At 35.8% G+C, this 12,748-nt stretch overlaps 2 protein-coding genes across 3 annotated transcripts in view; one reads left to right on the top strand and one right to left on the bottom strand.

Annotated features, from left to right (window-relative positions):
* Window positions 1-93: 93 nt before the first annotated feature.
* Window positions 94-12,748, top strand: part of IFT74 (intraflagellar transport 74) — a 36,214-nt gene continuing 23,559 nt past the window's right edge. Inside the window, exons 1-8 of one of the 2 annotated variants that reach the window (XM_027715012.2) lie at window positions 95-262; window positions 550-691; window positions 1,223-1,358; window positions 1,845-1,893; window positions 2,686-2,784; window positions 2,951-3,011; window positions 3,473-3,532; window positions 4,487-4,548. In XM_027715012.2, the coding sequence (XP_027570813.1) occupies window positions 575-691; window positions 1,223-1,358; window positions 1,845-1,893; window positions 2,686-2,784; window positions 2,951-3,011; window positions 3,473-3,532; window positions 4,487-4,548 (584 nt within the window). In that variant the 5' untranslated portion in view covers window positions 95-262; window positions 550-574. Of the gene's footprint in view, window positions 692-1,222; window positions 1,359-1,844; window positions 1,894-2,685; window positions 2,785-2,950; window positions 3,012-3,472; window positions 3,533-4,486; window positions 4,549-12,748 lie in introns of both variants that reach the window. The other variant, XM_027715020.2, reaches the window with a different exon arrangement.
* Window positions 2,690-11,723, bottom strand: LRRC19 (leucine rich repeat containing 19). The gene is made up of 5 exons (XM_027715042.2): window positions 11,661-11,723; window positions 9,229-9,321; window positions 7,789-8,302; window positions 7,389-7,589; window positions 2,690-6,191 (listed from the first exon to the last, which is right to left on the bottom strand). The coding sequence occupies exons 1-5, from the start codon at window positions 11,685-11,687 to the stop codon at window positions 5,866-5,868; spliced, it is 1,161 nt and encodes a 386-aa protein (XP_027570843.1). The 5' UTR covers window positions 11,688-11,723; the 3' UTR covers window positions 2,690-5,865.

The following is a 12,748-nucleotide window of genomic DNA, read 5'->3' as shown; positions in this document are numbered from 1 at the left end:
GCGATACCGCGGCGCGGTGAGGGGCCGGGGCTGGGGCCGGGTCCGGGCGGGAGCGGCTCCGCGGGGCAGCAGGCGGAAGCTGCCGGGGTGATAGAAATCGGGATTGTATAGCGGATATAACGTATTTAATCCATCGGGGGTAGCGCGGTCGCCTTGGTGACTGGCGGCGGTTTACGGACCGTCTCCAGATAACCCAAGTGGTTATTTGCAACAGCGGCTCGCTTCCACTTTGTTTCGTGAAAAACTTGCGTTCTGTGGGCAGGTACTGAAGCAATAAATGCCACACGAGTAAGCCGAGAGCTGACTGAGCACTGAAAAGGCGCTAGTGCCTCACCTTACTCAGGGACCTTGCGTGGTCTTTCCTGAGCCCTGTCGCTGCCTCGTACCGACCGGTCAGGAAGTGCTCTGCAGAGTCCAAAAAAGCCAAATAAAAATAAAATAACCCCCTAAGCTTATTTTAATAAGGGAAAGAGTTAAGCTTTAAAGAGTTGGTATCCGACAGTATTAAGGACCCCGTGCAAATCAAAGGACTGTTTCTCTTCTTTCCAGAGAGAAGTTGAAAAACAGCCAAAAAATGGCCAGCAGCCACAGACCTCCAATAGCTCGTTCTTCCTCAAGAGCAGGAATAGGGCTGACCTCGAGGCCTGCCTCTTCATCACGGACTCCATCAGCAGCCAGAATAGGAACAGCGGTATGTTAAAAACATTTATTATTAACTTTGATATATTTAGATTTTTATATTTTTTTTTTTTTTTTTTGCTGCTTCTTTTTTTTTTTTTTTCCCCAGTACCATCACTGGAGTCATGTTTTTTTTTGGGGGTGGTTTTTTTTTTTTTTTTTTTTGGTTTTTTGGGGGGTTTTTTGGGGGGTTTTTTGGTTTTTTTTTTAGTTTTTTTATTACGAACTTTTAGAGTTCAATTTTATAGAAAGTTTTCGGTTCTACTTTTGACTGAAAGGGGTTAAGGAGGTCCAGCACCAAAAGTTCACGTGGGAGACCTTAATAGCATTAGTGTTGCAGACAGATGGAACAATGAACAACTGCTCAAAGGTAATCCCTTACCCTTCTACAGCAGACATTTGACTAAAGCTTTGTTTTCCTGAAGAGATGTAAATGCTAAAAGATTCTTATACAATGAGTATAGAGGCTGACTGATGTTTTTGATTGCTTTGGCAATTGCATTAGGTAATAATTAGGAGGTTTTCGTTTGGCTTTTTTTTATAGATGCCTCCTAGTACGGCAAGACCTGGTTCTCGTGGTGGTTCTTTGACTGCTGGAGGAGTTTTATCATCTCAGATTAAAGTTGCAGACCGTCCAGTGACTCAACAAGGATTAAGTGGAATAAAAACTGCGATGAAAGGTATTTTGTATAGAAAATAGTTATTGAGATATCTGCAGGTGTTTTAAAGGAATATTTAGGTGTTTAAAGGAAAACTTTTCATTGCTGTATAAATTCCAGAGTGAATAGCTGTGATTAAAAGCAGTATGAGAAAGAAAATTAAGGTTAAAGCGTGCCTTTCATTGTCATTGCTCTTAGCAGTCAGAGAAGACAAAGGCTTTTCTGTACCTGAGCTGTGTTTAAGAATCATTCAAAACAATAGAACAAAAGTAATTGCATCTTCATCATCACTGCAGAATTATTAAAATATCCTGTTATATTGTAATAGTAATGTTTATCTTCACAACAGTCTAAAAATGCCTTCTTTTTTTTTAATGAGATATCTGTTTAAGAACACTAAAATATAACAGTTTTCTGCCAGTGAATTTTTCAAATTGTTTTCATAATTTACAGTTCATCAAAATTAGTTTTTTTCTAACAAGATAACGTATTGCTCTCCTTTATCAGGTCCCCAGAGACAGATAATGGATAAAACCTATTACCTTGGGGTGCTGAGGTACGTGTTTACAATACATTCAAACTACAGCAGATTTAGTGCCCTGTTCTCTTTCAGACCCAGAGTTTAAGCTTAACAATAGCATGGGACAAGTGGTGTTCACTTACTGAACTGTTACGGGAGTCCTGCTATAACAGTTAAGGTTATTTTGCATATAGTTTGTAGGAAGAAAGGAACTTCATGCTTATGTCCAAGTACAAGTAGATTCCTTTAATGATCTGTTGTTAGATGCAATCCCACAGCATTAGTAAGAGGAGGGTCGGTGACTTTGAGCTTCCACCTGTAGTGCTTGATAGGTCCCATAGTTCCATTTGTATGTAGCATTGCAAACAAAACACTTTTTAGTGTACATTACCTGGATTATACATTGAGCTAACAAGGACAATGGCAAGACCTGGTGGAAACTGTTGCGTATGGATCTTTTTCAGTTGATCATAATGCAGGTTTGAATAACCAGTCCTAAAAGATGTCATTTTAAATATGAATGATATTCACATTCTGTGAAGTTATCCTGTTTTCTGTCCATTTAAGAATAATTCACACCTGTTTCACCAACAGGAACAAAAATATTTTATTTGACATCAAAGTTTTATAGCAACTGCTTATGACTTTGCCTGATACAACCACTTTGCTTTTTTCCTCACTTATTTAGCTCTTCTTTGAAATGCTGATTAGAAAGAGTGCAATGCAGTGAGATACTAATTGTAAATCTCCTGTAGTAAAATTTATTTTCTAGCTGTGTTTTAGTCGTACATCCAAATGTTAATGATTTTTTGTTTGTTTTTTTTTTAGAAGCAAAACAAATGAACTCACAACAGAAATTAACAAGCTGCAGGAAGAAGTAGAAATGTACAAGCAAGAAAAATCTGTCTATTTGTCATATGAAAAACGGTAAGATGTATTGCAACTAATGCAGTGCTGACTTTCTCAGACACAAGACTATTCTTGAATATTGGGCAGGCTTCAAGGAACCATTAAATAATTATTTTTTTCATTTTTTTGTTTTTACGCATACAAATCTTCCCACCTTAAGTTTGACTTTTTCTTTTGTATTTAGGGCAGAGGCATTAGCTAGTGAAATCAAGGAATTTCAAGGTCAACTAGCAGACTTCAACATGGTATGCTGATGTCAAATTTTGATACTGAGTGCTCTCCCTTCTCTATTCTCTCATTTACTTTGTACTGCTTTTGCTTTACTTCAGCATCTTTTTTATTGACATTTCTCAAGAAAAATGTACTGGTTAATGCTACATTTATTTGGTTATTGGAAAGGAATGAGATGGAAGCTAAGGAAAACATAGAAAAAAAAGAAGTGTATTGTACATAGGAGAAATGACTGTCTATAGATTTAAGAAACTGGTGTGAAATATTTCAGGGTTTAGAACAGCTACATATAATGATGATTAGTTTTGAAAAAGACATGTAATCTGTTCAGATTCCCAGATCACATTTTTTCCGTTTGGAGTAACTGAAAGTTTCTGTGTTTTCATGAACACTATGCCTTGTTTATTTATTGATTTTTTTTAATTAAAAAAAAAACAAGAGAGCAATAATAGGCTGGAATTCTGTCTCATTTCAGGTTATGGATATCCTTAACACCAGTACAGATATGGCAGAAGTGAGTCGCGATTACAATATGGTAAGAATTATGGTATTTGCTATGTTTTAACAGTGAAATGGTGTGTGTTACATTCTTGGTGCTTTGCATGCATGACATATCTAAAAAAGCATAGCACTAATTTAAAACTTATCTATTTTTTTCAGTTAAATTATTCATAATATTAGCAACATGTTTGTAGTTAGGTAATTATTTGAAGTATTGCATTAACCGTCCCATAGTAGTTTCCTGTGGTGTATGAAACCGACCCAAATTATGATTGTTAAAACATCTTCTTTCTTTTCCTGGGAGCACTAGTCATAGGAAAGACAAATTCAGGTAGACTGCACTGCCTTTTAAAACTGGCTGGTCTTCTGAACATTTAATTCTCTTTTGTCTTCAGCCTTTTAAATGTCTCTTGCATAATAAGTATTAAATAGGTCTCTGACATGGCCAGCCACAAAAATCAATGAGTTTTTTTCTTCCTTTACTTTCTTTCTTTATTTTCTAGCACAGGTATAGTGTTCCTCTAAGTGTTGAGGCATGAATGGCATTAAGCATGTTTCGTTTCTTGTGATCACTTTGTCCATAAACAAAAGAATCCAGTTTCAGAAAAGGCTGTTTTGCTCACTTGAAAAATGATCTGAATATTTCTTGGTCAAAACAACTTTGTTCCCTGATTAAAAAAATAAAGACCCAGTGTCTGTGTCAAGAAAAGGAAAATGCTTTGCAAGTGTTAAATTTTCATTTTGTCTGGAGGCTGAAACAGTATTTTACTAAGTGTTCCAGGAATAGATCCCACAGTAACAGTAAGTGAATCGATTTCTCTGGGGGTGTTTAAAAGATGCATAGATATGGTACTTAGGGACATTGTTTAATGGTGAACGTGGCAGTGCTGGGTTAAGGGTTGGACTTGATCTTGGAGGTCTTTTCCAACCTAAATGATTCTATGATTTATTACAAATTTGATTATATTTCAATATTATATCTTTTAAGTTAAAGGTTCAGAATGACCAAGACGCTCAGAGTATGGATAAAATTTTCACAGAAAGACAAGCGTAAGTACATTAAGCATGTGCTTCTCCAAAGCTAAGACCATAACTGAACTCCAGAAAATGGAGGTGTTACTTCCTACCTCAACAGTGGCATGCATATCACACATGATACCTGAACAGTTTCAAGGTAATGCATTAGTACCAGATTGCAGCTAGAGTTCCTAGGTTTAAACTTCAGTAACTGCCCTGGAGGTACTTACCATGTCGTCCAAGAAGTTAGGTGGTGGTGGAGACTCCTGTCTTGGCAATCTGCTGTCAAAGTCCTCAGTTTTGGGAGTTTTGTTGTGGAGTAACAGAGTGGGGAAAGCAAGCAGAAGTGGGAACTAAATCTTTACCTACCTGGTAAGGTAGGGTTGTGTAGAGGGAAAGATGAGGACAACAAGATTTTTCCAATAGGAAATTGTAAGCCAGGAGAATGGCTTGTGTAGTGATAGGCTGAGACAGTGACTTTTTGAGATGTTTGATTTAGGGACAGGAGATGTGCAGGAGAAAGATTGTGCTTGTTACCACTGAAAGCAATCTCAAGAATGGGATTTTATATATCAATAAGCACTTTGTAAAAACAGCTTACCGGTTTATAACAAGTCACATTTCAATAATACTGTTGCTTTCAACAGCTCACAAATGGGTCTATTCTACTGATGAACGCCTTTTTAAAGTGTTAAGGAAATCTGAAGAGAAAGTACTTGGTTCAGTAGCAAACTAAGGTATAAAGGCATTAGGTACACTGGAATGATAATTTGTCATTGTACTGTACATACACATTTAAGGGAATACAGCAATTGGTCTTTCTTACTCTGCTAATTTAGGTAGAACAATACCCAAATACTGTGTTGTATGATTATGTTGGTTTTTGCTAATAGACTACTGAGCTGTGACAACACTGATTTGAATTCAATCCCCAGTCTGACTGTGGTGTGCTTCAAAATGTTGGAGAAATTATTTTTCTTTTCTAGACCTCTTCGCAATTAAAACATTAGTGATTGTGCCAACTTCACTTGCTACTTTTTAAAGACTTGTTCATGTCTTATATATACAGTAAGCACTCCCCATGCCCTGACATAAGTAGCCAAATAGATTTTCATAAAGCGTGCATTATAAGTATTTTTGCATGTTTTGAAGTATTTGTTGTGCCAGTAATGCATGCATACCACCACATTTTTGAACTTCATGATTGATGCAGCAAAACCTTGTTATGGATTTGACGAGATGAAAGGAGATAGACTGCATAACTTCATTTTGTATTGTACATGAGTAGTCCAAAATGGAAGTACAAGTGTTCTACATTTTTCAAAAGTCAGTGCATTATTCGTTAAGACATTAACTCTCCTCATTTACATAAGAATCAATGTATTTATCCTCAATAAATCCATCTTCTCCATCCCCAAATGCATGAATTTTCTCAAAGATTACAATGGGTTCTTCACTGTTTGTACCCAGTACTGAAGGAGAAGGGCTCATGTCAGCTGAGAACTCCTGTTCAAACCTCTCTGGGTCATTTTCTTCCAGACGACGGTGTCGGTAGCTGATCACATAATGATACCATGCCGGGCATTTTACAGCAGTAAAAATCAGGAGTGTAGTGCCTAGGACAAACCCTAGGACACCCGCCAGGAAGGTCCAACTTTTGCCAAGAAGTGGTAACTCTTTAAAACAAACAGGAAAAAAGAAGTGTAATTTTCATGAGGAATTCTAGCAAGGGCTCTAGTAGGATTTTTTTTTCATAGTTAAATTGAGAACTCACAAAATAAACAATGATAGAGAATTAGTGAGTGTCTGCAGAGCTTTAGTATAATGTTATTGCTATGCTATTAAGGAGTCAGTAACATCACAGAGACCAAAAATATATGTGCATCTCATATTTCCTAGTAATATAAATCTACCATGCATATTTATAAAAAATAATAGTTTCAAAGTCAGATAAAGTTCCAGGAACATATAAAAGAGAACATAATTTTTTTTCAAAATTTAAATACAAAAATTAGGCTTTGGGAAAAAATGATCAGTAATTGACTTCAAATTCTATTTCCCAGGCTTAATTTTCTGTGTGGGGATGATGTCTGCACCCTAAAATATTATGTCTTTTGTTTGGTATATGCCTTCAGTTGTATTTCTTTTGTAGTAAAAATGTCAATAAGGCTTGCCATTAGTCTTTATTTAGAAGCTGATTTTGTGTGCCTGCCACAGTTCTAAAATAGATTATAGCCTGGTACAGCTAAAGAAGTGTGTGGCAGTGGTGGCTTATGATTTGTGTATATATCTGTACATTGATACGGGTGCTTTGTCAAAAGCCAAACTAGAGTATTAGAGAATAATGATGGAATTAACATAGAAAGGTGAGGAGAGTGTCACTGAAATTTCCAAAAAATATGTGACAGGCACATCCATGTCCTTTATACCAAACACAGCTGAGGGCAGGAGTAAACTCTGTAGGGTCACACTTTCACGTTTTAGGAAAAAAACTACATCTAAAAACCAGTTAGTTTGGGAAAAGTTTGCTGGTTTTTTTTTTTAAATATATATATTTTTTTAAGTTGCTTCCTACTTCTGTTAGTTAGACATCTAGACAGTTATTTGAATTTCAGGGCTTTGAAATTTCATCATCATTTTTCAATATCATTTGGGAATTTGTGTGGTTTATTCGTTTTGAACACTTACTCAGTAGAGCTTAATGTGCACCATAACGTGTGTGACTGTCTTAACAGAACCTGGAAATATGCTTGTTCTGTAGCCCTGGCTTTTTATGGAAAATGAGAGTGTGCTAGGCATACAAAATGGTATAAAGTCACGGAACAGCAAATCAAACAGCTTACAAGCAGTAAAGTGAAGCATCTGTACATTACCTGCATGTGTTCCATTGTTTCCAGTGATGTTTGGAATCAGAGCTGTTATTAAGGCACTACTTCTAAGGTTAATGACAGGAGTGGAAGTTACAGTGTTTTCTAAAGAAGCTTTTTCAATTTTGCAGTCAGCTGGTTGGATAGCCATCTTGATGGAGATTTCTTTCTTGGTTGGTAGCGTACATGTAGTGTTGCTTTCATTTTCTGTGAATGTGAGCAGTGAAAAGGCTGTGAGATATTGTTAATATTTTGGCACCCTAATCTAAAAAAATCTCATGGATAGCTATTGTATTACTGCAAAATGCGGGTAAGTTGATGGTGGATATTATCCACAGCAGAAAAAAAGGAAGGTAAAGCTGTTCGGTGTAAACAAATGTGAAACGCTGCTCTTACCAAAACTTACCCAATGTAACATTGGAGGCAGTTAGCCATATCTGTAAGTCAAGGAGGTCACAGGAGCAGATCCATGGGTTTCCAGCTAAAACAATTTTAATTAATTTAAAAGATGATTTTATATGAAGGTAGTTCAGTAAGTTACACTGTAGATTTAAAACCGTCAGGCTTTCTAGAGAAGTAAATGCATCTGAATCTAATTGAGCAATCATGTTATAGGATAGATTCAACATGGACAGTTGATTTAATCCTGCAAATGCTGCTTTATGAACTGTGCTAATATGATTGTTGCTGATATCCAGATTTATGAGTTTTTTCAGATTGCAGAAGCTGTTCTTGTGCAGTTCAGTAATCCTGTTTTTATTCAGATGAAGTTCAGTGAGGTTAATAAAACGTCCAAGAATCTCTTTGTCACTATCTTTTAAAGTGATTTTATTGTTTTTGAGGCTTAATTTAGTAACGTTTTGAGAAAGATTGGTAGGGATATTAGAGAGGTTCTTTCCAGACTCGTCACAAATGACCTGCTGAAAAAAAGAGAATGACGACAATTAAATACTGTACAAAAGTCTGGTAATGAAGATGTCTCATTGATGACTGTTAAAGGCAAATATGATCTGGTATTTTTTTAATGCTGCCACTTTAAAAGAAAAGTTCTACTGCTCTTCATGCAGTTTTATTTATGTGTTTCTTAATTAATTTATGGTCTGGTGATACATGAGAATTAATATTCCTAGTGGATAAAGACCTGAAGTTCCTGACGACTTAGTGCTTTAACTCTGAGCTGCAAGGCTCTTTATATGATGATCATCCAAAATATAACCACTATGACATGCTATTTTGGAATTAATAGGGGCATCTGTTTTAAAATTTGAAATGAAGCTTGACTGGGTAGAAAAAGGATTTCTTTCCCACATAATCTGGAAGGGTGTCACAGAGGAAGTTTATTCTGCAAATTAATTCAAGTACACCTTTTAAAATGTATTGTTTTAAAAACACCTATGTTTAGTCTTTAAAACATCTTTGGAGAAGACCCTCAACAAAACATTTATTATATTTTTTTTGTATCACCTAAATTAATTTTAATTTTCTGTGTTGAAGTTTAGCATAGCTGCAGTCTTTTCAGATTGGAGTGTTTACTCTCAATACCTTGAAATACTTATGTTTTCTGAAAAGAAGAGATTTATTTATATATGTACAGGAGGCATTCCTGTTGTCTGTGGAGGAATTTGTCTGAGATATAAAACCATCTCAAATGTGTTTCAGTGATGATTCACTCACTTACAATGACTGCCATCAGTTAATTGTCCATTTCTCAGAAAACCACTTCTTATTTGTCTTTTTGTACTTCTTTCTTCAGGAATTTTATGGTTTTGAAACAGTTTTTAAAATGCCTTCTGCTTCAAGTGTGTCTTTCAAAAATAAGAGTAGTTCACATCCATATAAAACTTACAGTTTGGGAAGTAATGTTGCAGTCAGCAGTCACTGGATTCAAAAACAGTGTTCCAACCCATATCACAAGCCAAGAATGTTTCATGTTTAGAGCCTAGTAAAAAACAACACTTTTGTATACCAAGACCAGAATACCAGTGTCTACTGTTGTGGTAGTTTAATAAATTAATAGGTATAGTTATTTCAATGACAATTTAATAAATTTTGTTCTACATAAATACTTGGAAATGCAAAATTAAGCAGAAAAACAGAGGCTATCAGAATTAATGAATTCAGCTTTCCCTTAATTGAGCCAAACTTAAAATCCAGTAAGCAAACTGTATCAGTAAATAAAAAAGGGATTGGTTAGACGAGTTAATAGGTAAAAGTTTCATAGATGTGTAAAACAAATAGGCAGGGCTGTACTCATTAATATCCCTGACAAAGCCATTATGGGTACTGGAAGACTGTGGTAGATGTAAACTGCAGAAAGTATTCAGGCTGGCATGCTCTCCCTAAACACTTTCCCTTGTTGCCACTGACAGAGGCAGCAGATGAATGGTTGGTTTGTCCAGTCCAATTTCTTTTATGTTCTTAAATAAGTTATTAAGCACTTTTTGTGAATTTTTAACTAGTAGATTGGTATTTCAATCTCGCTGTTGTCCCTAATATAACATATCATATGACACAAACCTGGACCTCCGTATTGCATGAAGTAAACATGGTTCAATCTCTTGTGATGGAGGTTTTGTACAGATTTCAGCTTTATTTTTTGAAATTCAGCAAAGTTCCTACAAATTTCCTACACAGTTCCGCTGTGACATTAACGTCTCTCAGAGGAAGTGGCACTCATTATTCTGTTTGAATTAGGCGTTATTTGCAGGATCTATTCATTTTGAACTGTGTCTGGCAGATGTTAAATCAGTCCCTGTTTGCGCCACGCTTGAAGGAAAATGTTACGTAAAAGGTAGATTAATGTTTAATTTTTGCGTTTTTTCTTAAGCATCTGAAAAGATAGTGGGTTAAGCGAATCTCAGTATCTCCTTCCAAGACTTCTGTCTTCCAGAGTAAAAAAGACCTGAAAGCTAGAGTGTAAGGTACTTGCTTAAAGTGCTTATTGTGTCTTGAGCTGTACAGAGTATTCACTGAATTTAACAGACAAGAGTGGGGGAAATTACATAAGGAAGCTTAGTTGCATGAACAATGCTAAATATAGGCAGCCAGTTAGATTTTAAAAAACTCCACCATCCTTAAGGAAAGTGCCAGGAGGCCTCTGCTGATGAGAATGGAATAGGTGAGGTCATAGAACAAATTGATCAAGTCACTTAATAGCTTCTATATATTTGCATGTCTGAGGATTGACCTCATTCACCTAACTGAATCAGCCCAGAGACTTAATAACTTCTAGGAAAGAAGAGGAAGATAAGAGCCACTTACTGTGCTCTGATCCATTGTGTATTTCTTCTTCTGCTGGAAACTTAGATTAAATGCAAAAAGATTTCATAAACCTTTTGTGCCTTTGAGCCATTATCAGGGACAAGGGGTGCTATCATCAGCAGCCACTGTGGAATTATGTCCTACCATAGGTATTGCTCTTGTCACTGATGGTACTGGTGGCCTGCATATTTTTGAAGCCAGTTTGTGTATTGCTAGTGGAAAACATGATGCAGTTTGAGAACTCCAGAACTATTTTAATAGTTGGAACTTAGGACATATTTGGTCCTTAAAGGCACTGCTTCCAAGGTATTTGGAAACAGAGTGGGTCTTAACCTGGTAATGTAGAAATACAGATTAACAGTAATATTGCACTTTGCAGACTTTAAGAAAAGAACTATCTTTACTAGAGTGGGGAAAATATATTAAATATTATTTTTAAAGTTTATCCATAAGTTAATAACAATCAAGTTGAAAATTTAAGTTGGACATGTGTCTTAGTGAAAAACAGTTCATAGTTTTTACTTTAGTTTCTACTGAAAGCTTAGGGTTTTTTTTTATAAATGTGATTTCCTGCATTTTGTGTGCGTGAGCCTGTATAATCAGTAGAAGAACAGGAAAGCATCTGTAATTTAGTTGCAGTTTAGCTCTTTACCAGAACCAGTCTTTAAGAATTGCTGTTTAAACTAATTACTATGGGAAGAAACTCAACCTGGAAATACATTGGTAATACTTTGCCGTTTTCTTATAATTAGAAGTGCTTTCTTAAAAATTTTCCTCTGAGAACTTTGAAGATTTTAGCATTTAATAGGTGAGGTAATAGACTTTATACAATCGGGTAGTCTGTTCAGAGACTGTTCCCCAGCTTTCTAATGAAGTACAATTTACTTAACAACTTTGCATGTCCAAGGTTCATAGTAATTCCTGAAGTTTTGAGATGTATTTGTTTCCAGACTAGCAACAAAGTTACACTAATAAATCTTTGCCTGAATTTTTAATTAGATGTGCCAAGTGTCTTACCTTTCTGTTGCTTCTTAAAGGCAGCATTTGTACACATGTGTAGGTTTTTCTATGCACTGACAAGAAATAACATGGTGAAACAGCACTTTGTTTTGCTTCAACCTTTGTACTTGATGAATAACCAGGCAGTGTAAAAAAAATAATAAACCTGGAAAATCCTTAGCAAAAGATTGACTAAGTTGAGCAACTTCTTATAATCATCTTGGATTTAATTGGATCTGCAGCCAATAGGAATGTCTAGTAGTATTATGCTGAAGTGTCAAGTTCCAGATCATAGGAAGCACTGAGTCAAAATGCCATAGGTAATTTACAAGCAAGTTGAGTTATAATCAATTAAAGAAATGCTGGAGACAGAAAAAGACTTGCTTTTTTTATGTGATCATTCATCAAATGAATGAGGGAAATGTCAAGGTATTTGCATACTGAAGTAAAGCTGTCTAGTAGTTAGTTAAATCTGTGTTAATTCTTGTGTTTTGGAAGCATCATCAGAGAAGCTGCACGGTGTGATACATAAAGCTCATTATTTACAAAGAATTGCAAGCACCGTTAAGTACATGTGTTATAAGGGCTATATTTCAGGAAGAAGTTCTAAAATTATATTTGCACTGATTTGGTAACATATATATATATATATACAGATTGAAAAGGGATTATATTGATACATACACTGTGTCAAATAAATTTTTGCTTGCTTTAGTGCTCATTCTGTCCAATGCATACCATCAAACTATGGAACAACTAAGTCTCCTTTCATTCTCCATTCCTTTCAAACATATGGCTGGAGATGTCATTTTACTTCACTATCCTTCTTTGATCTTATTGCCACTTTGTTTTTTTGCTTAACATGTCTTAACATTCTGCAATTTTTCCAAGCCTCATCCCCGGCTCAGCTTCATCCACAGTCTTCAAATTACTCGTGGTAATGAATTATGTTTCTGTGATGGCCACAAAATGCTGACATTTTTATTACCTCTTGGAAAAGCAACCAGTTTCAGCCCTCTGTCAGAAGTTTTCTTCCAGAGAAGATTCATCACAACTAAATCAGACACTCCTAGACTCAAAGACATGCTGGATATTTAGCCAGGAGT

This window comes from Pipra filicauda, unplaced genomic scaffold (assembly GCF_003945595.2).
Source record: "Pipra filicauda isolate LSUMZ 115617 unplaced genomic scaffold, ASM394559v2 scaffold194_size2289513_pilon, whole genome shotgun sequence".
Classification (NCBI taxonomy): domain Eukaryota; kingdom Metazoa; phylum Chordata; class Aves; order Passeriformes; family Pipridae; genus Pipra; species Pipra filicauda.
Note: the sequence above shows the minus strand (reverse complement) of the source record. Positions and strands in the feature narration are given on the sequence as shown.

Bases quoted from the DNA above. Each gene is read 5' to 3' on its own strand.
- LRRC19 (XM_027715042.2), bottom strand. From the start codon at position 11,687: ATGCTGCCTTTAAGAAGCAACAGAAAG. The intron at 9,322-11,660 runs GTAAGACACTTG...GTTTTTTACTAG, and splicing joins CTTTAAGAAGCAACAGAAAG to GCTCTAAACATGAAACATTC. The intron at 6,192-7,388 runs GTAATGTACAGA...TTTGTTTTAAAG, and splicing joins AAACAATGGAACACATGCAG to AGTTACCACTTCTTGGCAAA.